Source organism: Dryas octopetala, chromosome 6, assembly GCF_963921425.1.
Source record: "Dryas octopetala chromosome 6, drDryOcto1.1, whole genome shotgun sequence".
Taxonomy (NCBI): Eukaryota; Viridiplantae; Streptophyta; class Magnoliopsida; order Rosales; family Rosaceae; genus Dryas; species Dryas octopetala.
The window spans coordinates 9,836,200-9,860,873 of record NC_141371.1 but is presented as its reverse complement, the minus strand read 5'-3'; the positions used below and the strand labels follow the sequence as shown (position 1 = coordinate 9,860,873).

The following is a 24,674-nucleotide window of genomic DNA, read 5'->3' as shown; positions in this document are numbered from 1 at the left end:
ATCTGGTCATGATATGGAGAATTTTCATGTTGCTGAATACAGAAAAAGGAAAAATCACGTCCTTGGATTGTTTGCCATCTTTGACGGTCATCTAGGTGATCGTGTCCCTACTTATTTGAAAGATAACCTTTTCAACAACATACTTGAAGAGGTATCCCTTCCCACCTACTCCATATTCTTGTATACATACTCAACTAACAGACTAAGGAAAAGAACAATAGATTGCTGGTTTCCTACTGGCATATCAATAATTTTTTTATTTTTTTTTTGTGTTCTTTACTATAACTTGTGCAGTAGGATACAGAAGAATTCCCCCCCAAGACTTTTCGCGCGTGTATCAAAAAGTCATTGAAAATCTATCAATGTCTATGAAAGTTTTTTAATAAAACTTCATGAAAGTCTATAAAAGTCTATAAAACTCTTTAAAAGTCTAACATAATTCTGAAAGTCTGTCACTTAAAAAAAGTCTTTAAAAATCTGGATTGAGTACACCCTCCTTAATTTTTGCTAACGTGTCACCTACAGACCTACTGTTAGATTTTTCTAACAATCCCTTAAATTTATGGGTATTTTTGTTCATTTACTATCAAACCGGCCCCATTGACCCCAATTAGACTCCTCTCTCTCCTTTCCTAACATTTCCCTCATTTTTTTTTCTCGCCATATTTACCCTCAATATGAAAAGGTTGAATGAAAAGTGGGTTTGATTATTGGGCTTTTAGCCTTTTATACATTGCAGATTGGGGTAACTATATCATGAAAAAAAAAAAAGGAGGAAAAGGTTAAGGAGGAGAAAGATGAGTCTAATGGGAGTCAATGGTGGTCAAATGGGAGGGTCTTATATTGAATGGACGAAAATGCCTATAAACTTAACGTATTGTTAGAAAAATCTTGTAGTTAGAGGGATATTAGAAAAATTAAAAGTATAGGAGGTTTAAGACCCAAATTATTTGTCTAGAAGACAAATTTGAATTCGGATAATAGTTCCGGGGTGTCGCTAAAATTTTCTCGAGAAATATGAAAACTTAATCTAAATTGAAGTCAATTAAAGACTTTTAATCTCTTTTTTTAATTTTTAAAAGTTTGACCATCGAATAGTACTCGAACTCCTTTTGAGAAGTACGTGCTCGAATATCTCTCGAGCACTACTCGATAGGGTTTGATTATTACTCGAGAGGAGTTCGAGCACTTCTCGAAGAGAGTTCGAGTATTATTCAGAAAGTTAAAATTCTAAAAAATTTAAAAAATGATTAAAAGTCTTTAATGACAACCAAAATGAGTTAATTTTTCAATTTTCTCAATTTTCTCTTTCCTCAATCAGCTCCCAACTTTTTGAGTGGGGTTGATGATTGAGGATTCAAGTGATTTCGATCGAGTGTACTGAGAAAATGCGTGAGCGAAAAAGTAATAAGCTTAAACTTTATGAGCGAGTAAGTAAAAGGAGTAAACATCGAATATTTGCATAGGTTTTATACATGCATGGCAAGACGCAACAAAATTTGTTAGTGTTCAGCTTAAAATGGTCAGTAAGATCTCATGTAGATGAAAATGCTACAAGAGTGGGGAGTAAACTTTGCTATTAGCTAAAATTTGGGTCATCTTTTTCAAAGCCAATATTACACATCATCTTCCTTGGCAAATGGACTAGCAGTACTTTCATGAGAGAGAGAGAGAGAACCACTATTCTCAAATCACAAATCTCAACATTAAGAAAACATAACTAAGAACAAGTCCCATGAGAAAGATACAATCTATATACACTAGATAATCAATTTTGCATTATTATTTATCATTATGTATTTGATTATTCTGAAATACTGGTACATCCTCCTTATCCTAAGAAAGTAGACATATATTTAACCATTATATAAGTTTCTTTCATGAGTGAAATGTCACAAACCCACTTTTAAGTCAAGTATTAGGCTTGAAATGTAGAGGGTCTAAACAAAAGTCCACTCTTGCAATTTCAACTTCTTCCCATCTCTTAAAAATCTATCTGCTATTAGTTGATGCTGAAGCAACAGAACCGATGGTTTCTTTGCTGCCTTGACTTCTTCCTACTACTTGGTCTACTTTCATGAGTGTCATCTGTCTTGGGCCTCATTTGGTTGGTACTATCCATAATATGATCCAATACAGGTACCTCCGCAGTCCCATCTTTGGAGGAACACAATGTAACCTGGTTACTATCACAAGAAACTGAGAGTTCCTGCTCTGGGGGAGTAGGCACTATTCTGTTGTGGTTAACTTCCTTTGAAAAAGAATTTGATCTTGCATTGCTGCAACATAAGATAAAAAAAAAGTTGAAAATAGATTTAAATTGTTAGTATCCCATATAAGCTTGGTTAAACTTAGAAATGTATTCCTAAATCCTGAGGGAGACAGTTTTAACAAAAAACAATTTGGTAACCTTTAGGCTCCTAGACAAACCATTTCCTCTCCCATATTGTTTCTGACTAAATGAAGAGAAAATCATGTTAAAGGAAAAAAATTTAGGACCAACTTGTTTTCCTTTTTCTCATGCTAACCAATTAAACACAATTATAAGAGATCACTATTTCCTTTGAAACTGAAAGAAAAAGGACCAAATAAATGCAGAGCCAATATTTTTTTCTTCCAGACTCTACTAAATGGACATACTGGCCTTTGGACCAGGCATCAAAATTTAGGTAATAGATTTCTTATGGTCTTTGCCTGTGCATTTCCCACCTTAAGGTAGTATGTTTTTCATGGAAAAAGGCTTGTTTTGTGTTCTGCAGATTTTCGTTCTTCCTGATTTCAAATTTGTTTCAACCCTAATCTAGGGAATACATGGCAAAGATGGCATTTTCTTGAAAGAAATAAATTACAATTGACTAAACCAGAAAGGAAATATAAAATATGAAATCCAAAAGAAACTGAGCTAAACTGTAGAAGGTATATGATTTGGACCCCAAACATCTAGGAAAATGCAGTCTATAAGAAAGTATGGTCAGTATTATTAACATATTTACCTTGAGTTGTGAATGCCAGAGCCATTCCTAGCAGATTTAGGCAAAGTCCTCTCAATGACTTCTTTTCTAGATACTTCAAAAAAATGGTCACCACCATCTTCCAAGGATTTTGGGTTACCTCCATCATTTTCCTTGAGGGGGCCTTCATTGATGAAGCCAGAAGAGGACCGCATTTGAGCATTCAATCCATATTTCTGAATCCTAGAAATGACCTTTTCTAATGTTCCTAGAGCTTGTTCCACCTCAGAACTGATATGAATCTTTCTCTTCCCATTTAGATGACACCTTTCTGCAATCCTGTCGGATGCTTGATCCTCAAGCTGCTTGCTTTCTTCACTCACTAACTCCTCAATCTCGCCAAAAGTGCTCCGACCTGTAACTTGTGCATCACCTGGTGCAGCTTCACTGGCAGAGTGATCATTATCAACTTTATGATCCATATCTACCAACTCCGAGTCATTCATCTTAACTTTAATTAGATGTTCTTCAGAGAGATTGGAGGTGTCACCGTTTAGCTCTTTTCCTTCCAGAGCCCTGTTTGATTCATTAATTGAAAAAAGAGCTTCACGTGTCCGAGTGTACAGCGGGCCTCTCAAAGCCTTGCTGTAATCTTCATCACAGTTAAGCTTAGAACACACTACCTGTAAGTTTGTAACAGTGTTAAGAATAGTAAGATGTGAAGAAAGAATGATAAAAATGGAGTCCCATACATGACAATGAAAGGATATTTCCATGCAGTTTCAGCAGGCTGCACAACATGTAAATTAAAAAATTTCTCCTCCCTCCCCTCTTTTTGAAGGCTATATTTGGATCTTGGAAATGGAAAGGTAACGGAAAGGAAATTGCTAAGTTTCATAAGAAGTCAGGTTCCTTGTTTTAGCAAACTTGCAATTTTCTTTTATTTTTCTCATCCTTTCGAAAATGCAAATGGTTAAGTGGGCAGTTTATCAAAGCATTGCCCAAAACTAGAACCTATTAGGTTAGATGACTAAGGTTAGATGAAGATGTAGCCTTATTTACATTCACAAATTCAACAATAGTATTCCTTTGAGTATATAAGTGTTTGTGCATGCATGTGTCTATGTTCTCTGCATCCTTTTATATTACAAACAAAACATAACCTTCTGATAGAGTCTGAAACCATTGCCAATGAGTTGCCTTGAGATAAAATTTATAAGAGATGGTGGGACAAAGTCCATCTTTATATCCATAGTTGCTATTGTCCTACAAAATTTGACAATGTTCAAGGCTTTAATTACAAACCACTTAACAAAGCGAACAAATGTAACATTCAAGTAGCCATAGCTTACCGAAAGTAACTTCTTTCTTGGGCAACCTTCTGCAAAGCAAAGCCACCCACCAAATCTATCCTTACCGCATCCTTTGCTCCAACGATTGCCTCATTGGTGAGACCATGAGTACCATCAATGCTTTCCAAATCAGAGATCTAAGACAAAATTTCCAATAAAATCAGTTTATTCAAGTTTCTATCTTGGAATTGCTGGACTCTCAGACATATGGCAACCAAAATAAAAAATTGAAGTCAACAGAAAATTTCAATTTACTACCGTTTTTAAGAGAACAACAAGCAGATCATCTTGAAGGTACTCAAACATAAAATAGTGCACAATAGCCTCCCTAGCAGACAGTGGCCATGGAACCTTCATCCTTTCTTCCAAAAGTATAAACAAAAATCAGCATTTGAAATGGATGATACTTTCAGAAGTGGAAGAAACCAAACATGATGTGGTTTGAGACAAACCTCACTAAAGATATCTGTTCACCAATCCGGACCTTCTGCAAACATTTGCTAGAGAGAACTTTAAAGGTTGGAATGGTAGACTGAGGCCACCTGGGATAAGGATAAAAAACTAATTATTGTCTAAATAAGAATTATCCCTTCAGTCCACAAGAAAAGTTCTTGCAATTGTGTTTCAGTTATATTAACTCTCTCTCTCTCTCTCTCTCTCTCTCTCTCTCTCTCTCTCTCTCTCTCTCTATGGGGCCCAATAGAATTGGCCCAATTGAAATGACTTACCATTTCTTGTAAAGGTCTGACTCCCACGAGATGCATAAACCTGCAATGGAAAAGGGAACTTGTTATTTTAAGATTTTCATTTAACCATCAATGGGTTCTAACTGTCTCAAAATGATTTGACTGATTTAAAGCTCATCATTGTAGCATGAGGCATGAGAATTTTCAAGTGTTTCAGTTCAACTTACAGACATCTACAGGCCCATCTACGTAGCCTTCAGCAAGTAATGTATGGAAGGGAGTTCCTTGGGCTCCTTCCCGATACATAACTCTTAACTCTTCAGTATCCTGTTTTAACTGTAAAAAGAAGTATATTTCAATGATATAATTGTCCTAATGCCTTACTGATAAAGAAGAAAATTGCTTAATAACCATTAACAGAAATGCCATAACATTTAATGACAACTAATCAAGACTAAAATATCAAATATATAGAAGTAAATGAGTTGTATTAGATTTTTGCAATAAGTTTAAAGCATGCAAATTGCAAAATTAAAATTTAAAACTTCAAAATAGTCATGAAAATTTCAAGTTTTTAGAAGTTTTACACCTTAAAGAAGAGAGTTGAATAGCATCTACACTCCATAAGGCCCAACCACAGACATAAGAAGTCAGAACAATCAGTCATGAGTTCACTCTTCTCCTTTATACAAAATAACAAATGAAACTCATCTGCCTTGATTCTCTCACTTATTAATATGAAGAGAATTGATTCAATAGAAGGAAATTTATAGGCGAGAGAGACGCACAAACACACATACATAGAGGAAAAAGAGAAAATTATTAAATCCAATAACACAGTTCCACAGAAAAACAGGATTTTAAGAAAATAAGACAGATTAGATAACATACTTTCCATTCAGGATGTGATGTGGTCTCACAAGTTTTCAATCCCTCGTCTTCACCGGAAGCACTCCTCAACATGGAAAGAAAATTTGATACTTCAGCAGTCCTTTCTTCTATCACATTCTCATTAGACCCTACAAAACCCAAAAAGCTAAACTTATGAAGTGCTAACCAAATGCAACTAGGTTAAAGTATTGGCATATAATCGGTGGATGATTAAAGAAAACAAAGAGAAGAAATTTTGAGAACTAGCAACCTTCAATTTCATTTTCTGAAGAACGAAGGAGCTGATTCTTAACAAGGACTTTTAACGCCTCCTTATTCGTTAGATTAGGAGATGCCAGTGTCTTGTCCAGCCTATCCCTGTACTGATTGATCTTTCTTGTTTTCTCCATCTTTGCATCTCCAACCAAAATGGGAAGAGCCCCTCTCTCAGAAAGTCATGTGGGAAATTTCAGTATCTCATTTCGAATGAGCCAGGAATTACCAATAGATTTCAGTATCCTCCCCTGAACTTACAATTATAGTTGAAAAGAAAAATTAGAATCTGTAATCAGGAAACAGGCTCTTGGATCATATGTGCCAAAAGAAAGATATAATGTATATTAAAAGATTTATAATAATGACTGCAGATGGTATATCATAAATATAATTACACCAGAAGATAAAGACATATCAAATGTTCATAATACCATCTTAGGCAGCAGAAGGAACTATATAAGCTCTTAAACTTCTTTAATAAAACTACTAGAAATTTCCATATAAAAACTCTTGATGATTGCCAATAGCTATAGTTCTCAATCCACCAGCACCCAGATACAGAAATTTAAGCAAATCACTGAACTAGACACAATCAGCTAGCTTCATGAACAAACCGACAAACATTTGATCTATAAAAATATTGAGCCAATAGAAGCTCAAGTTTTAAAACATCAACTACAATATTTGACACCAAACAATTTCTCAGTTATGAGCAGTTTGAATACAAAACAACACAGAAACTGATTCATATGCCTAGAAATATAAAGTTACCATGAGAATCATCAAAAAAGTAATTCAAAACAACAGCATACACAAGAAAAATGAAAGTACCGACATACGAAATCCATGAAAAATCATCAAAATCCAACTCACAAGAAGCTTCTGAGGATAAGGTGAGGACCACCCAGCTCTAGCTGCTGCCCCTTTTAACAACTCTGAAGGCTGAACAGAACCCAGAACATGAAAACTGAAATCTTCAGCACCCAAATGCAGATCTCAATAAAAAAGGAATGATTTTCAGCACTTAAAAGGAGAGACAAGGCCACCTGATGTTATACCACCCAGACGGACATAGAACATGGAATACTAGGCCTCTTTTCTTGGGTGTAACGGAGTCCAGACGCATAGCATATAACTAAAAGAAGTATATAATAAAGGACTCAAAATTAATAAAAACCAAAATCATTTAGCCAAAAATAAAAGCAGGACTACATTGATTATTCATTGGTTCATACGTTGGTTCGTAGTTGTACTGGTTTGTCGACAAGGCTGTGTGGGGCCGCATACTTAATATGGTGGCTCGGGGGACATTGAAATACAAAGAAACAAACAAACAAACGATTATGGAAGGAAAAAGCAAAGTGAAAAGGAGAGGATGCACTGTAACTCTGTGAGCAATGGTCACATGGCTCACATACCACAATCGCATGACTGTTTTTGGCGAAATGGGTATGTGACGCGTGTCCTTGTTGACAGTCTGACGCTAACAGAAATTTAGATGACGAGGCGATGTCTTTTGGGCGACGTGGAATAGCCACGGCCGCTAGATTCGCGGGCACACGCGCGTTGAAGGATTTGTGTCTTAAACCATTGGGAGTAAAAGGTACGAACTGTGCATGGTGAAGAATTTAGAATTTGTAATATTGGTGATCTTTGATTCATTGATTGTTTATCACCCTTCTAGATATTGGTCAACAAGAAACAAACCACCCTTCTAGATGGTGCTTTTTTACCCTTTGACCAAAAAAAACAAAAAAAAGATGGTACTTTTTACCCAAATATCAGAATGGCATGCAAGTTGTTGCAACTTGCAAGTGGGGATGGACCAAAGAAAGAGATTTTTGCAAGTGAGTGAATGGACTTTTCTAAAATGTGAGATTGTTCAATAATTTAGAATCTTAGATGGGTTGGTACGGGATCTAATAGTGGTTGCAAAATTAAATTAGAATAAGAATGATTTGATATGAGCACAAAGCTAAGGTTCTATTTTTTTGGGATGACTTTTTGGAATAAAGGATTTGGATTTTTACAATTTTATTAGATTATATAAACGCTGGATAAAATTAGGGGTGATTGCCAAATTTTAATATTGATATGATAACTTGACTTGAATATATATGCAAAATTAATAAAGGGCCAGTTACAAATAAATTCCTAAATATTTTTATATTTACATATTACTCAATCCACTTTTTTGTGATTTCATTTTAGTCATTATTGATAAACAGAAAAAAAAGATAAGTTACAATATATCAATAAACATACACTATTATGCATATTTAGATTTGTACTAGGTGTGTTTGATTGCTACTTGGCAAAATCCGATACCTAAAAGGCTAAACCTTCAGGCATAAACTCCATAACTCCAATTGTAATCCCTAAACCCCATTTCTAAACCTCAAACCTCATTTTTAAACTCTAAGCCTTGATTATAAATTGACACTACCATGCATATTTATATTTGTACCAATGGTCAGTGTGACAATGTAGTAATTTTCACATCCGAAAGTTACTTGACACTGGCAAGTGGGTTAGGCCTAATGATTATTTTGGAACAAAATTATAAAACAGAGTGACCATTATGGGAAAAAAATATGTCGACAATATTGAAATTTTAGTGACTTATATAGAATTTTCTAATTAAGAAATTTAAGTTAACTGTTACTGGACACAAACTCATATATAATACAATTCGCTAACGTAAATAATAAACACATCGTATTAACTCTAAAGGCAACTATTTTCCCAACTCTTATGGCTCATTACCAACTATTGATAGTTGGTATTTGGCTTAGCCACCATACATCCACCAAAGAGTGGACCGCCCTACAGGTAGGGTGGGTTAATGGCAATAGGTCCAAACTATATGCTTTGGTAGTTTGGTGGATAGCTGTTTTACCATTAGGCTTTCTTTTAAGTTTATGTTGCTTTATTTTTTTCATTTTGGTTGTTCAAAATCCTAATCGATCTAGATAAGAAAATAATCTAAATAGATTTTTCATGTTCCTTTCATATTACACAATCGTGGTTAAAAATTAGATCTTTAATTTGGCGCATTAAATTTTATTTTTATTTTCACATAAAGTATTATCTTTTTCTAATTAGTTATTTAAGCCGATTAGCGGCACGCCCGCATTCATGCCAAAGATTAGAAACCTCACCATCACTTACGGTGAGGCGTGTGGTTGATCTTGGCCGTCCACAAGGCCGAGACATTTTTTGGCCATAACTGCATCAAGTACCATTTCTAATAATGGTTGGTTAGAATAATTAGTCACCCCATAAGCTATACCTACATACTTTAGTTAGTTTTAACTTTTAACAAACTAAAAGGAGGGGTGCCATATAGGGTCAAAGGCAAAATATTGTACATTGACCAAATTTTTGAGCAATTGGAACCTACTGCAAATTTGGTATAAAAAATAGTACGTGAGCATTGCTCACCTTTCTTGTAGTGTAGTGTCAAGTACTAACTCGATTTTGACACAACAAACATATTTAACTAATATCATGTGAAGGAACATGTGTGTTGAATGAATTATTGTAGAATTATTTCTATGATTTTGCTACTATCAACATGAAAAAGTGAATTTTTTTGTGTTTTGAGATTGTGTGATATCATTGGTTTAGAAAGAAGAGGAACTAGATTTGAATTCGAAAAATAAGTGGGTTAACTCGAATAAAACATTATTAATAATTTGAATTTGATTAGTGTAGAGTTATTCGGCACATATACTATTAAGTATTGACATCATTTTTCAATCACAATCTCATTAAAATATAAAAAAGAAAAGAAAAAAGAAAAAAAGGAATCCCCACTAAATCAACTGGACTCTCCCATCCTCATTATCTCATTAACTTATATAGCTATATATTATTAGAAATTTGACAATTTGTATTTTCAATTCATATTAGTAACTGAAAATGAAAATCAAGTCTTCACTGAATCTAAAATTCTAATTACTTTCCGATAAATAATAGGAAGAGAAAATGAAAAATTGAGCCATAATTTTCATTTTCTTTTCTTTTCCTATGGATTCTCGGCAACCAAACGGAGCTCAATCTTCTCCACGCGCAAAGCTCATGGAGACACTCCACCAGGTGCGACAGAGATCCTCGTCATCATCGTTGTCGCCAACGACGACTTCATATATATATGTATTAGTGTCGTGACTCAAACCCAAGAACAAGACTACAAAAATGAAGATAAAAAAATGCAAATTGGGTGCAATAATAAGAAAAGTCATAGACAAATACATCAGCAGGGCAAAATAGTAATTGAACACAATCAATATTAAATTAACTCCAACAATGGGCTGTGCCATTGAGTTTTATATAATTTCTGATAATATGCAATTAACTATTAATGGATATCAAATTAAGTATTGACTAATATGTAATTTTCAAATTATTTGTTAATTTATTTGAAATTTGCTATATATTCAAATGGTTTAGCCATAAACATAATAATATTATATTCATTATAATAGACCATTGTTAAGAGACGAGAACAAATTTGCTCACCACCACTATTTGGTGGTGAGCATCACCACTTCATTCTAAATAAGACATCTGTCTTATAAGGTAACTATAGTTACTTTTTAAAATTTTTTTACAATAAATACATTTAAAAATAATGAAAAGAGATAAAATTAAGAATCTCAACCCATCCAGTGACCCCAACCACACAACCCACCACCCACCTCCTCCCCTCTCACCGTTGTTCAGTGCTACACCCGGCGACCACAACTATTGGTGCGGGCGCCGAGGGCCCTCCCCACCCCTCCCCTCATCTCTCTAGCCTTGAACTCTCTCTGTCTCTCGATCTCTGCCTCTCTTTCCTTCTCTTTCTCAATCTCAATCCATTGATCTCTCTTTTTTTTCTCTAATTTCATTTTTCTGTTTCAAACCCAGAAAAGCTTTCAATCCTCAAAGCCATGCCATATCCCCCTCTCAGATAAACCCACCAAAGTCATTTCAACCCCAACCCAATATTCCCCTTTCTCCATCTCAACCAGTCCCACAAACCCAACTTCCCATTTTCCTCTTCTAAACTCATTGAACGATGTTGTTCTTTAGCCTAGATGGTGAGCACCAAAGATCAGAAGAGTTCAAAAAACAGTCAACCCATTAAAACCCAAAATGCGGCTTTCTGAAACAAACCCATATGACAAAATCAACCAAATAGAACGAAAAGGGTTACTTTCAGTTTGAAGGAACCTGAAAATCAAGTTCTGATGTAGCAAAAACCCCCTAAAATAAAAGAAACAAATTTTTCAGTGAAACGTTAAAAAGAGAGTTGAGCAAAAAAGAGAAAAATGAAGAGAAGGGAACAGGGAATGGGTTAATGCCCTGGACTTTTGGTGCTCACCATGACTGCATAATTCAATGGGTGCGTGGTCGACGCCGGCGGTGGGGAACGCCGGATTCGGGCCGGCCGCCGGTAAGGGGAGTAGGGGGCTACTGGGTTCGGTGGGATGGGTTCCTGGGTTATTTTAATTATAAATAATTTTATCTCATAATTATTGTAATTAACCATGATTACATTGTTTGGCAGGTGGCGTATTTTGAAAAGGGTGGTAATGCTCACCACCAAATAGAGGTGGTGAGCAAATTTGCTCTCTTAAGAGACTTAAGACCATAGTTACGGTAGACGGTAGTTACCTAAACAGGACTTTATCCTCGTTCTTTTGTTTTTCGGAAATTGTCCTCGTTTTATACATGGGATTTGACTTATTAACTGCCTTTTTTATTTAATATTTAAACATAAAATTTAAATATGTCAAAATGATTTTTAAATACTGAATTATCCAAAACTTAGTATTGTTTGACTTTGAGTAAGTGAATGCTATGCAGTGTACTCGATTAGCAAAAAAGAGGTACTTAACTAGGCATTTACCAGCAAGTACTTAAAGCTGCGTTTAGCATGTGATTAATCTAAAATGCATACATAAGCTTTTGAAGACATGTACGAATGTTGCATTTGATAGCAACCATAAATAAAAAAGGTAATCATGCTTTATAGGACCATACCCTTTGGTTATTTGATGAGACTTAACATGTGAAGATGTAAATTTGGTTGTTAAACCGGAGCCGTCTGAACTGTTTGAACCATGATGTGTCAAGTGGAGGGAGGGTCGTTGGGTGGGTGATGCTCAAGTGGTGGTTTTGATTTGGGTGGGTTTGTTTTAGTAAAACATGATTTTTAGAGAAAGATATTCTTCTAGTGGATACATTTTGAGTAATTGTGAAGAACAATGGAAAATCTCAATTGATATGTTGTTATTCAATGGATAACTGATTGACACGTTGTATTATATATAATTATGAGCAAATTACAATTTAGTACCTCAACTTTATATGTTGTTTCAATTTAGTACTCCAACTTTGAAACTTTGCAAAAAAGTACCTCAACTTTCATTTTGTATCAATTTAGTACCCCAACTTTGAAACCTTGCAAAAAAGTACCTCAACTTTCATTTTGTGTCAAAATAGTACCTCCGTTAGTTTTTATGTCAAAATAACAGGGGTATTTTCGTCTTTTCCTTAAATTTAAAAAAAAATAATTTTTTTTGAATAAAAAAAATTTAAAAAAAAATTATTTAAAAAATAATAATTTTTTTTTAATAAACAAAATTTAAATAAAATAAAATAAAATATTTTTTGGGTAAGGGCAAGGAGTAAAATTTCGTTTTTTAGGGGTATGGAAATTTTAACACCATACCAAATAAATTTCGAAAAATTTCGCCGAAATTTCGCCGAAATTTTCCGAAATCCTCGAAATTTCGGCGAAATTTTCGAGTTGCAGGGTGGGAGGCGTGGGTTCTGGGCGAGTGAGGAGGTGAGAGGCTGTCTGGGGAAGGAGGGAGGAGGCGAGCACAGTTGTGCTACTCTAAACAAACACGCATCACAAAAAGCTCAGAGAAACACAAGGAAAATAAAAAAAAGGTATAGGATAAGTACTGTGCTTCCATAGCAGGGGGCGAATCTTGGAAGGTCTGATTAAGCACCACAAGTGAGTAAGTTAGACACGGTGGGTGGTTGGGCGTGATCGAAGGGAGGAGAAAGGTGGAGGAATGAGACATGAGCTCCATGCGGCTAAGATGGGCGCAGATCGGTGGCGGCTAAGATGAGCTCCATGCTTTCGTTTCTGTTCGGTGGCGGCGCAAGCAGTCGCGGGAGGTGGGCGCAGATCTAGTGGCTGGGGAAGGAGGGAGAAGGAAGGGAATAGTGGAAGACCACTGGGGGAAGAAGAGGAAAAGGAAGAAAAAAAAGGAAGGTCACGGGGGAACTGGGAAGAAGAGGAAAAGGAAAAAGAAAAAAAGAGGAGAAAACTCCATACCCATTCACAGAAATTTGTTTTTCTTCATGATCAGCTCAGTCAAAGTAACTCAAAAGACCCACTTTTCTGCAGAAACCAAATCGCTTTCACACTTTTCTGTGACATCAATATCTTCAACAAACACCATTTCTTTTGCAGCACTCTATAGGAACAGTGGCACTCAAAGAAGACCCCTTTCAGTCAATTTTCAGGCTTTTGGCAATAAAATCAAGCCTATAAAGAAAAGAAAGGAAAAGGAAAAAAAAAAAGAGAAAAGAAAAAAAAAAAAAAAGGAAAGAAAAAAAAGAAGAGAAAAAAAAAAAAAGGAAAGAAATTTGTTTTTTTTTTAAGGTAGATTGAGATTTGGAGTCTTTAGGCAATTGGAAAGAAAAAAAAAAAAGATTTGAGATTTTATTTGGGGTTTGATCTGGCCATTTTGGTGTTTCATTTAGTTGTAACTTGTAAACATAAATTATGAAAAATAAATTTATCCCCTTATCATGAAGTTTCATTTCCTTAATGTTTTGGTTTTTCAATTTTGATAATTTGTAAAATTGAAATTTTAGGTAAACAGTTGTCACCGCTGCTGTCATCGGATTGGTTTTATTTTAACCAAATTCGGCTTAATTTAACTATCGAAGACCATTTCTAAGTCACTTTGAGTAAGCTTGCTACTTTCTGTTGCCACATTGGTGATTTATTCGTGTAATTTTATTATGTAATTATTAATTAGTAAAGTATTTTTTTAACAGTATTGTCTCCGGCGCACATTATATTCATTACATATCACATGAAATCTTCTATATTATTTGATTTCTTCAATGTTTTTTATCAATGTAGTAGATAATATGTTAAATAAACATATGGTCAAGTTTCATTCAAAATTTTCATATTTTGATAGCAATTTTCCTCGTTTTTGTCTAATTTTATCGAAATCGAAATTTTAATCGAAATTTCCGCGAAAATTTCCGTCGAAATTTCCATCGAAAATTTCCTCGAAACCGAAATTTTACTCCTTGGGTAAGGGGTGCAGGGCGGGGAGGGGAAGGGAGGGGCTGGGGCTGGGGCTGGGATGTGCGACGGGGGTTGGGGCTGGGAGGTGTGACGGGGCTGGGCGGAGGGGCTGGGGTGTTCGACGGGGGTTGGGGCTGGGGGAGGGGGTGCGACGGGAGTGGGGTGGGGGGAGGGGTGGGTCGGGCAGAGAGAGGGGGAGTGGGTGGGGGTGGGCTGGGGATGGGCTGGGGAGGAGGGGAGGGCAGAGAGGGGGGCGGGCTGGGGAGGGGAGGGGAAGGGAGGGTGGGGGCTGGCTGGGGAGGGGAAGGGAGAGGCTGGTTGGGGAGGGGAGGGGTGGGGGCGGGGGGGGGAAGGGAAACAAAATTTAAATTTTTTTTTAATTTTAATTATTTTAAAATAATTATTTTAAAAAATTTTTTATTCAAAAAAAATTATTATTTTTTAAATTTAAGAAAAAGACGAAAATACCCCTGCTATTTTGACAGAAAAACTAACGGAGGTACTATTTTGACACAAAATGAAAGTTGAGGTACTTTTTTGCAAGGTTTCAAAGTTGGGGTACTAAATTGATACAAAATGAAAGTTGAGGTACTTTTTTGCAAGGTTTCAAAGTTGGGGTACTAAATTGAAACAACATATAAAGTTGAGGTACTAAATTGTAATTTGCTCTATAATTATTGATGTGTTGTCATTCACAAGTCACGTCCGTTTGGTTTACGGATTCCTAAGCATTTTTTATGGGGAAAATAATATAAGATTTTCATTATTATGTTTGGTAACGTTGGAAAAGTAAACCAATAATTACTTTTTTATTTTCATTCTCATGTTTAATTTGTGTTGAAATAAGAAATAAAAATTGATATTATCAAATATTAAAAGGGGTATACACCGTATACTTGGCTAGAAAAAATGTGATAAATGTTTTCCTAAGAAAAGGAAAAACAAAACACAAGCTGAGAGGACAGATTCATTTTCTCCCCTTTGGGTGCATCAAATCCCCACGGGCCAGGAAATTATTTCTCATGCCTGCATTTACCAAACATGAGAATGGAATTATTTTTCCATTCCTACCCTTTTCAAAATGTAAACCAAACAGGCCCTTAGTGTAATAAGTACTCAAAATTTGTCTCTTTAAGAGAACGAGATGGTATACCACATAACCTAGTAGCCCACCATAGCCCCTAACCATAGCCCACCCCTCAATAGCCCCTAACCATAACCCCTAACCATAGCCCACCCCTCAATAGCCCCTAACCATAACCCAGACCCGTAACTCTCTCTCTCTCTCTCCTTTTTCTTTTTTTTTTGGCCAAGTCTCTCTCTCTCCTAACTCTCTCTCTCTCTCTCTCTCCTTTTTCTTTTTTTTTTTGGCCAAGTCTCTCTCTCCTTTTTCAATTGTGAAGGATAGTGAAAAATCTTAATCGATATTAGGGCTGGCATTTTGTGCCGAACAACCGACTTCCGACCAACTTCTGAACCGATTGGTTTGGTCGTTGGTTGTGAAATGTCAGTTTTCGATTGTTTGACGATGATATCGGCAATGGGTTGGAAACAACCCACCTAGAAACACCAAAACCAGTATCGCACCGCCGACCGACTATCGAACCCTACTGAACCCAAAACTTCGGTAACCAACAACCGTCGGTTCAACACCGATTCCATCTACCCCCATGTGCTTTGGTCGTCGGTTTCGTGGAATCAGACCCCTAATTGATACGTTGTTCTTCAATGGATAATTCAGTGACGCATTGTATTAAATCCAACTATTTAGTGCAAGAAGTAAACTCATAATTGCTCAAAATTCTCTCTTTAAGAGAATGAAACCGTATAGCACATAGCCCAGCCCAGCCCCTAACCATAGCCCAACCCTCCAGGTCCAGTCCACTATTCCCAAGCCCAAGACCAACACCACTAACCCCAGACCCGTAAACCCTCTCCCTCTCTCTCTCCCTCTCCCTCTCACTCCTCACTTCTGCTTTCTCTACTAGTTTTTTTCTCCTCATTTCTGATCTTCCCCTCTTCTGAGCTTTTCTTCCTCTCCCGAGCTTCATCTCCGAATATTATCTGCAGCCATTGCTGCAGTGCTTGCAATCCTCATCTTCTTCTTCTAAGCCTCACGGCCTCATTCGCCTCACTGATCCCAGGTATTTTCTCTTTCTCTTCTTGTAGTTTCTGATTTTTTCTCTTATTTAGGATTTAATTAGGACTTAATTTAAGGTTTAATTTTCTCTGCAAACCGCTATGCAAGCATTAGGTTGGACGAATTAGAATCTGGGAGGAGGTGATATTTTACAATCTTGTGCTTTGTTTTGGTCTAGGTACAACCTTTGTTGCTTGGCTTGAATATTTATACTAGTTAAAGACTTTCTGTGTTTCTGTAGACTGAATGTTAGTTTTAGGCTTTTAGCACTATATATTGAGCTTAGTGTTTGATTATGACAGTTATTGAGTACATGAATGCATTACTTTCCACGAACCATAAAAGCCACACCTACATAATGCCTGTTTTGATTGTATTGCCAGACGGCCCAGAATGCATCACATTAGTCTGATTAAGTGTGAATCCTCCATGGCAATGCCTGTAGTTTAACTTGGGGAAATGTTACAATACAGAAAAAGAAAATGAGACTCTCCTGAAATTTCAAAAGAATCTTTTTGCTGAGAAGAAAAAAAAATAGTTTAGAGGTTTATTCCATCCCACTTTGAAATCTTTGCTTCGTCCCTGGATTGGGGGTGCTTTATTGGTGGTTTCGATTTTATTTTTTTAATTTTTTAATTTATGTTTGTTTTTAAGTAGAGGGCTTGGTTTAGACCCGACCAATAGTATAATCGTATTTTCTCTTGGTGTAGAACAACACCATTTGTGATTCAAATCCTAGTCTGTCTAACAGAAGTTAGAATTCTGTCTTATTTAGATCAGGGTTCATGCCATCAAGATATTGGCTTGACATGAATAAAAAGAAGGATGAGTTGGATATAATTATCCAAGAAATTACATTAACTTGAATTCGAATTTGGGGGTCTGTTGGGAATTACAGTACAGAACTAATAGCCCCGTTTAACTTATGTGTCTGTTAGTCTGATTACATGGTTTGGGGATAAGTCTGATTATATGTTGGATGGGAGATGCTCAACAGGCAGGTCCCCAAGGCCAGGGGTAAGCAGTTAGCTGTTATTCATATTACAGTTTGAGAGAGATGAAGACGGTGGTGGGGATGGTGGTTTCCAATAAGATGCAGAAGTCGGTGGTGGTGGCAGTGGACAGGCTGTTCCATCACAAGCTCTACAACCGATACGTGAAGAGGACCTCAAAGTTCATGGCCCACGACGAGAGTAATGACTGCAACATAGGAGACCGAGTATGTATCTTTTCATTTCGTTTTCTATTTCTTTATTTTATTATAATTAATTTCATTTTAAGCAAGTTATTTCGTTAGGTCCGATTGGAGCCATCAAGGCCTTTGAGCAAGCGTAAGCATTGGGTTGTTGCTGAAATCCTCACCAAAGCACGCATCTATCAGCCTCCTTTACCATCAGCTTCACCTTCAGCTTCAGAGCCTTCACCTCTTTCTGATTCTTAAGGTTTCGCTTTCATTCTAACTGCTATTATATTCTATTTATTCAACAATATTATTAGTTCTTTTTTAAAAAACTCAATCCTAGTACAATTGGCTCAAGCAAAATCTTCTCTGCCTTCATGTGTCTTAGCACCCTTTATTTAAATTATTTTCTTGAAAGCCACTCGTGGTTGCCTCTTTTTCTTGAGTCTTCTTTTCTTCTTTGGGGATTTTTCGGGCTGAGAAGTGGAAACTCCCCCGAGTCCCTGTAATATTGTCAGATTCATAAGCCATATAATATAAAATTGTAAAACTCATCTTACAAATTCTGATTTTTTTTACAAGATTCCAACTGATTATTAAGACAACAGATTGACGTTTTGGCTGTAAACCTAAAATCAGAAAGGATGTAATTCTTTGGAAACTTAATAAAAGATATAATAGGTTTGGTGCATTCCGCATTAATGGAATGCACCAAACCTATTATGCAATAGTTACAATACAGCAATCACTGCTTCCCAAAACAGTTGGTGGAAATGCTCTACCAGTCTTGCACTGTCTTCTTTTGTATTTTGTATATTTTTAAATTATTTCATTTGCGCTTCTTGTCATTTGCTGCTTGTCAAGACTCCTAAACTTAAGTTGTCAAGTCTAACATCTGTAATTTACTCTGGTTCAGCTCTCTAATTGCTAACTGCTAAAGTTGCTAGAAAATGCAACTTAGCAGGGCATAAGCCCAAGCATATGTGAGACAAAAAGGAAACTTTCCAATGTGTAGAATTTTGATTTCACTTTCATTCTTTTGGCAGGTGAAGCTTTATGTAGGGCATCCGAGAGTTTGAGGTGATGATAGGTTTAGCCACAGCGCCTTAGTTTCTTGAATATTTTGTTTGAAATGGTGCATGAACCATCTGTTGTCTAAACCCAAGTTAGAAGGGATTTATTTCTACAATTCTGTACTGAATTTTCCCACCAGATGCTTTGGATAAATCCTATAATTGCATAAATGTTTCATAAAGTAAGGTATCCATATTGATAGCTCATGGATATTGGTTCGGCCATTGAGCTTTGTATTAGTGAGGAAATTTTTGGTTGATTTCTTTCTTACCTAACTGCGGTTCTATGCACTTGGGAACTACTTGTATTACCTAATAGCACAATGTTCTCACATAATAGGACTAGATCCTAGAGTTCTATAAAATAAACGAGATTGACTATATCATTTTTTCTAGTCTTTTTTTGGCGATCTAATTTGAGTATATTGGTAACATTACGTTAACATGTCACGTGATATTATGGTTATATAGAAATTTTTTTGATGAGATCCGAAGAATGATAAATCAAAAGTTCGATTATCTTATAACAAAAAAGAAAAATTTGTTACATGTACAAAATTTGGTGACCCTAATAATGTAGTGCTATAGTTCGAGTTATCTACTGTTAAATTTCACTTAAAAAATCATCTATGCAAAAAAAAAAAAAACGAATTAAATATTGTTTAGTCATTTCATTATGATCATGATACTTTTTGTGCTTCAACATTTCTACTTGGACTTAATTTTATTTTATATTTATTCAATTATAGGTTTAGATTATAGTATTTTTCATTTGATCTTGATCGTTCATCTTTTTATGTTACCGCAATTAGTGGGTGGTGGGCCCTATACTAGGGAGTTTCAATGTTGGTAAAAGTAAAATAAATGCTAAATTTCACTTATGGTCACTGTAGTTTGGTTCAAATTTCTCTTTCATCTACTTTTAAGTGTCTTAAATTTGGTCTTGGAATTTAAGAACACATTAGCACTCTCTCAATTAAGTTGTTAAATTTGTTGTGTTTGATTTTGTACTTTACAAACCGTTGTAATTTTAGTCATATATATACTTTACCAAACATTGCAACTATGGTTTTGTTTTTTACAAGCCATTAGCAATTCAAGGACGGATTTACCCAATGGATGAAAATATTAATATATCATTGTATTGCAACTATTTATAAAGTATACGACCAAAATTATAATAATCGAAAGTAAACGGATGAAAGCTAAACTTTACCCAAACTAGAGAGGACCAAAAATGAAATTTAAATAAAACAAATGCCAAATCCAAAGCCAACAAGACTTTTGTCTTTCTTATCCCCCGGATAACCTTATTCCCTTTTTGCCAGCCCCAGGTCGTTGGTACTTGGCTCAACAACAGTCCAACTGGTACTTCCTATTCTTCACCGCTGTTTGTTTGACCCAAGTTTTGATTTTTATTCTTTTCCGTGTATTGTCTTCCAATTGATTATTCATCTACTTATATGCGAGCGTTCATTTTTCTGATTTTTGAGAAATTGTCGGGAGATGTTTTCTCGGCAACCAAGCAGAGCATTAAGGTTTTCATGTAATGCTTTGAACTTTGGAGCAATTATGCGTCGTAGGATAGTCAGAATTTAGAAATCCAATGAGCCTTAATGTGGTAATTTTCAACTGATCCAGTTGCTCTGTACTTCTATTGCTTCATTTGGCTGTTGAGAAAGTGTAGAAAATGGTGGGAAAACAAGAAAAGAAACGGAAGTTTTTAAATTTTGTTGTGTTTGGTAATGTGAAGAGTGCAAAAGGAAAATAAAGTGAAAAAAAAGGAGACAATTTTGGTAAATAAATTGTGGGTTTCATCTAATAGACTAAAATTTTTCAGAATTCCATGGATTCCAAATTTAACTGAAGCTGAATCACCTCAAAGCATTTAGCAGCCCTAATTCTGAGCTTCTTTTTAATTTCTTATAGAACTTTTTGAGTTATTCGGGCATAAATTCTTTGGTGCGGAATGTTGTATGCAGATGTGAGAGTGCACTTGCTTAGCGTTTGCGGTGTTTGAACGCTCTCTCGCATTCCGCATGTGTATTCGAGAAAAGCCTGTGTATCATGATATGTTAACTGAACAATGCCTTACACACATTTACAATTACAAATTTGGTGTCCATCTAGCCTGTATTACTATTGTGACTCGAGTACATCTTTTTAGCTAATTGCTTTCATGAGCATGAGCTCTTCCTTTAATTGACAAAGTTCTTGAATTGCAGGTGAAGGATGAATTCTGGTTCTTCTGGCATTGGTGACCATTTGAGGGCTAACTGGACTCCATCCCAAGACAGTTTCTTTATTGACCTTTTGCTAGAACAAGTGAGCAAAGGGAACAAAACTGGCCATGGGTTTAGGAAACAAGCATGGGCAGATATGATTCTACTCTTTAACACCAAATTTGGAGTCAAGTATGATACAGATAATCTGAAAAATCGATACAAAAGATTAAGGAAGCAGTACAGTGAGATTAAGAGTCTTGTTGAGCAGAGTGAGTTTAGATGGGATGAAACACAACAGATGATAACAGCTGATGATGATGTATGGGAAGACTATATCAAGGTACACAGTTTTAACTAAATCTTCAAACTCCACTGTTCACATATGGAAGTTATATTGCAATTAGCTTTGCTCATGTTCCATGCAGGCCCACCCTGAAATGCAACCATACAGAACAAAAGTCGTTTCATATTATTACGAGTTGTGCATAATATGTGGGCATTCAGTTGCTGATGGAAGATACAGTCTTTCATGTTATGATGTAGACTTTGAGAATGAAGGTATGTACAGTGTGGGGAATTGGCTATTCATTGTTGTCAATTTGGTGATTTTTGGTTAAGTTAATTTTATGTTGAGTAAATTTCAATTTTTCCCCCTCTAATTTTACCCTTGTGGCACTTTGGTTCCTGAACTTCAAAACTCCCCAATTTGGTCCTCAAACTATAGTAAGTACCTCACACATGACCACTTTTTCAAGATCAATTTTGTCCCCAAAGCCTGAGAAAAGTTGAGACAACCTGAGAAATCTTTAGAGATTAAAGCTAATTTTTTCATAGTTTCTCAGGTTTTTTCAGCTTTAGTAACCAAGACCTTGCAAGAAAGTTTATCAGCTTTTGTCCTTAACTAACAAAGTTTAGGGACGAAAGTCCCACAATGATTGAAGTTCAGAGACTAAACTAAAATTTACTCTTTTATGTGTGATCATTATCTGCAAGCTACATGCAACATTATTTATAATTAATTTTTCTCAAATTTTGTAGCAAGAGGAATGGAATTTCAAGATCCCACTAATGATGATCCTAAAAAAATTGACTGGTCACAGACTATGGACCAATTTTTTGTTGAACTAATGTTGGATGAGGTGCGTAAAGGAAATAAGGTTGGTCGCACCTTCAAGAAGAAATCATGGGCATCCATGATCGCATCTTTTAATGAGAAATTCGGGTTTCAGCATGGTAGGGTTGTCTTAAAAAATCGGTACAATATATTTAGGAGGCATTACAGCAGCATTAAGACTCTGCTTGGTCAAAAGGGGTTTAATTGGGATAAAACACAACAAAAGGTGGTGGCTGATGATCGGGTCTGGAATAAATATATCAAGGTATATATGAATGAGTAATGTAATGCTAACCAAATTTTTTTACTAAATTATGTGTTTATTCAAATTTGGGCCTATTGTAGATCTCATTTATTTCTATAAAGTAAGATGTTGGCATGCATACTGACACATCTGAACAAGTTTGGTAAATAAATTTGGTGACTAGCATTTTTGTACATGAATTGTTCTTGATTAACAATATAATGGAAGACACATTCTATTGCTACACCTTTCTTATAAATGCAGGCACATCCCAGTTTCCGCATGTACAGGAATAAAAGTATGCCATATTATTCTGGTATGTGCATCATATGTGAAAATGAGGCTACATTTCTGAAAAGGATTACTCCAAGTTGCAATCGAGTTCTTGATAAGGGAACCGTTTCTAAGAAAGCTGATGGAGAAACTATTCCTATTGCTAACATAATTTATGCAAAGAGTTTATCAGATCAAAGGAAAAGGCATCGTCAACCTGAAAGACTGCAGACCTCACTACAGTCCGAAGAAGCACGAAGAACAGATGGAGTTGCGGTGAATGCTATAGAAGATATGGCGGTCGCGGTGTCATCATTGAAGAAGAAACTAAATAAAGAGGCATCTGTATCCATAAAGAATGTTATTGATGTGTTGAAGGCTGTACCGGACATTGACGATGATCTGTTATTGGATGCCTGTGACTTTTTGGAGGATGAGAGGAGAGCCAGGATGTTCTTGGCATTGGATCCCACTCTGCGAAAGAAGTGGTTGATGAGAAAGCTTCGTCCACAGTGATTCATCTTGTTCCTCTCCATTACTGATGGAATTGTGTATAGCTTTGTCAATTCACCATTCAAATTGTCTAGAATTTTACAGTCATTTGGTACCTTAGATCTCTTTCGACCCAAAAAAAAAAAGAAGGTACCGTAGGACACATTGACCATGCAAGGTCAATGTAGCACACATTGACCATGCAAGGTCTCAACATTTATAAAAGGGCTCCTTGTGATGCAGTGACGAGTCTATGGATAATTCTAACATTACAATTTTTCTTTACCATATATACTTGCTTTTAGTTTCTAGCAAGGGTCATGCCTCAGTTCATATACGGTTGAAATATGACAGAAATGCTTTAATTTCAGGGTTGTCATTTTTATAACATAATTTTTCATTTTCTACTTCAAGTTTGATTCTTTTTCCATTTCAAAATTGCCCCTAGTATCATTTAAGGATTCAAATTTCACAATGTATGAGATTTAAAAATCTCACAATTTTATATCCCATATATAATGAATTATGAACACAATGATCGATAAACATAAGGAGAAATTATGATTCTATTTTTTGTATTTTTTAAATTATATATATATATGGTAATTGGGTAAATGGGAATAAGTGAAGTTAAATATGTGTTATTTGATTAATCTAATAACTCTTATAAAATAGTCCTCATAGTTCCTCAATTAGTGTCATATGCCCTGATATATATGACCCTTCCAATAAGGGATCCCTCATTTAGTGTTAAATGAGGGATCACCTAATGGGGCCCACACAAGTCGTTTTGTGTTAATCCGAACCGTTCATTTTTTATATCTTCATTGATAGATCATTCCTGCAAAAAATCAGCCAAATCGGAAATCGTTTACCCTTTCGATTAAACGGTCAAAGTTTAGGTGTTTATAGAGGAATTTGTTGTTCGCCCATTTGTTTTAAACTTTGACCGCTAAAACGAACGGGTAAACGATTTCCGATTTGACTGATTTTTTGCAGGGATGATCTATCAATGGAGATGTAAAAAATGGACGGTTCGGATTAACACAAAACAACTCGTGTGGGCCACACAAGGTGATTCCTCATTTAACACTAAATGAGGGATCCCTTATTGGAAGGGCCCTGTATATATATATATATATATATATATATATATATAAGCCATTTTGTACATTGGTAATATTAAATATACTAATAAGAAATGACTGCACGTGTCACATGTACGTGTTTAATTGATTTGTTTATTAAATCACAACCAATAGTACGTACAATCATAACAATACTATTTTAAATAAGTAACCATTTTTATTATTAAAAGGTAACATTGCAAACAAACATGATTTTCTTTTTTGGTGAAAAAATCATACAAACATGACTTTTATTTCACACAAAAAATTCTTTTGTGAGGTCACATTTACATGAATACTATTTATGCGTTATGAAGGCTATATTTAAGTAAGAAT

The 24,674-nt window shown here is 35.6% G+C and overlaps 3 protein-coding genes across 6 annotated transcripts; 2 read left to right on the top strand and 1 right to left on the bottom strand.

Annotated features, from left to right (window-relative positions):
- Positions 1-1,560: 1,560 nt before the first annotated feature.
- Positions 1,561-7,312, bottom strand: LOC147282201 (polyketide cyclase/dehydrase/lipid transport superfamily protein). The gene is made up of 11 exons (XM_086248101.1): positions 7,009-7,312; positions 6,131-6,383; positions 5,881-6,008; positions 5,217-5,325; positions 5,032-5,071; positions 4,756-4,845; positions 4,562-4,661; positions 4,304-4,440; positions 4,115-4,217; positions 2,994-3,634; positions 1,561-2,279 (listed from the first exon to the last, which is right to left on the bottom strand). Exons 2-11 carry the CDS (start codon positions 6,267-6,269, stop codon positions 2,003-2,005), a joined length of 1,764 nt encoding a protein of 587 aa, XP_086104227.1. The 5' UTR covers positions 6,270-6,383; positions 7,009-7,312; the 3' UTR covers positions 1,561-2,002.
- An 8,595-nt stretch (positions 7,313-15,907) lies between these two features.
- Positions 15,908-19,249, top strand: LOC147282200 (uncharacterized). Of its 3 annotated transcripts, none has more exons than XM_086248480.1 (4): positions 15,908-16,614; positions 17,658-17,829; positions 17,908-18,052; positions 18,837-19,249. In XM_086248480.1, the coding sequence occupies exons 2-3, from the start codon at positions 17,668-17,670 to the stop codon at positions 18,049-18,051; spliced, it is 306 nt and encodes a 101-aa protein (XP_086104606.1). In that variant the 5' UTR covers positions 15,908-16,614; positions 17,658-17,667; the 3' UTR covers position 18,052; positions 18,837-19,249. The 3 variants fall into 3 exon arrangements, with proteins under 3 accessions (XP_086104606.1, XP_086104605.1, XP_086104604.1); XM_086248479.1 differs by having other exon boundaries at positions 15,909-16,614; positions 17,597-17,829; XM_086248478.1 differs by having other exon boundaries at positions 15,911-16,614; positions 17,608-17,829.
- An 882-nt stretch (positions 19,250-20,131) lies between these two features.
- LOC147282199 (L10-interacting MYB domain-containing protein-like) lies at positions 20,132-23,360 on the top strand. Of its 2 annotated transcripts, none has more exons than XM_086248476.1 (5): positions 20,132-20,231; positions 21,089-21,428; positions 21,514-21,646; positions 22,127-22,467; positions 22,711-23,360. In XM_086248476.1, the coding sequence occupies exons 2-5, from the start codon at positions 21,096-21,098 to the stop codon at positions 23,233-23,235; spliced, it is 1,332 nt and encodes a 443-aa protein (XP_086104602.1). In that variant the 5' UTR covers positions 20,132-20,231; positions 21,089-21,095; the 3' UTR covers positions 23,236-23,360. The 2 variants fall into 2 exon arrangements, with proteins under 2 accessions (XP_086104602.1, XP_086104603.1); XM_086248477.1 differs by lacking the exon at positions 20,132-20,231 and adding an exon at positions 20,280-20,484.
- Positions 23,361-24,674: the final 1,314 nt, after the last annotated feature.

Excerpts from the sequence above, each read along its gene's own strand:
- LOC147282201 (XM_086248101.1), bottom strand. The coding sequence starts at position 6,269 with ATGGAGAAAACAAGAAAGATCAATCAGTACAGGGATAGGCTGGACAAG. Across the intron at positions 5,326-5,880 it reads CATCACATCCTGAATGGAAA|TTAAAACAGGATACTGAAGA; the intron begins GTATGTTATCTA and ends TTCTTTTTACAG. Across the intron at positions 2,280-2,993 it reads TCTGGCATTCACAACTCAAG|CAATGCAAGATCAAATTCTT; the intron begins GTAAATATGTTA and ends CTTATGTTGCAG.
- LOC147282200 (XM_086248480.1), top strand. The coding sequence starts at position 17,668 with ATGAAGACGGTGGTGGGGATGGTGGTTTCCAATAAGATGCAGAAGTCG. Across the intron at positions 17,830-17,907 it reads ACTGCAACATAGGAGACCGA|GTCCGATTGGAGCCATCAAG; the intron begins GTATGTATCTTT and ends TTATTTCGTTAG.
- LOC147282199 (XM_086248476.1), top strand. The coding sequence starts at position 21,096 with ATGAATTCTGGTTCTTCTGGCATTGGTGACCATTTGAGGGCTAACTGG. Across the intron at positions 21,429-21,513 it reads TATGGGAAGACTATATCAAG|GCCCACCCTGAAATGCAACC; the intron begins GTACACAGTTTT and ends TGTTCCATGCAG. Across the intron at positions 22,468-22,710 it reads TCTGGAATAAATATATCAAG|GCACATCCCAGTTTCCGCAT; the intron begins GTATATATGAAT and ends TTATAAATGCAG.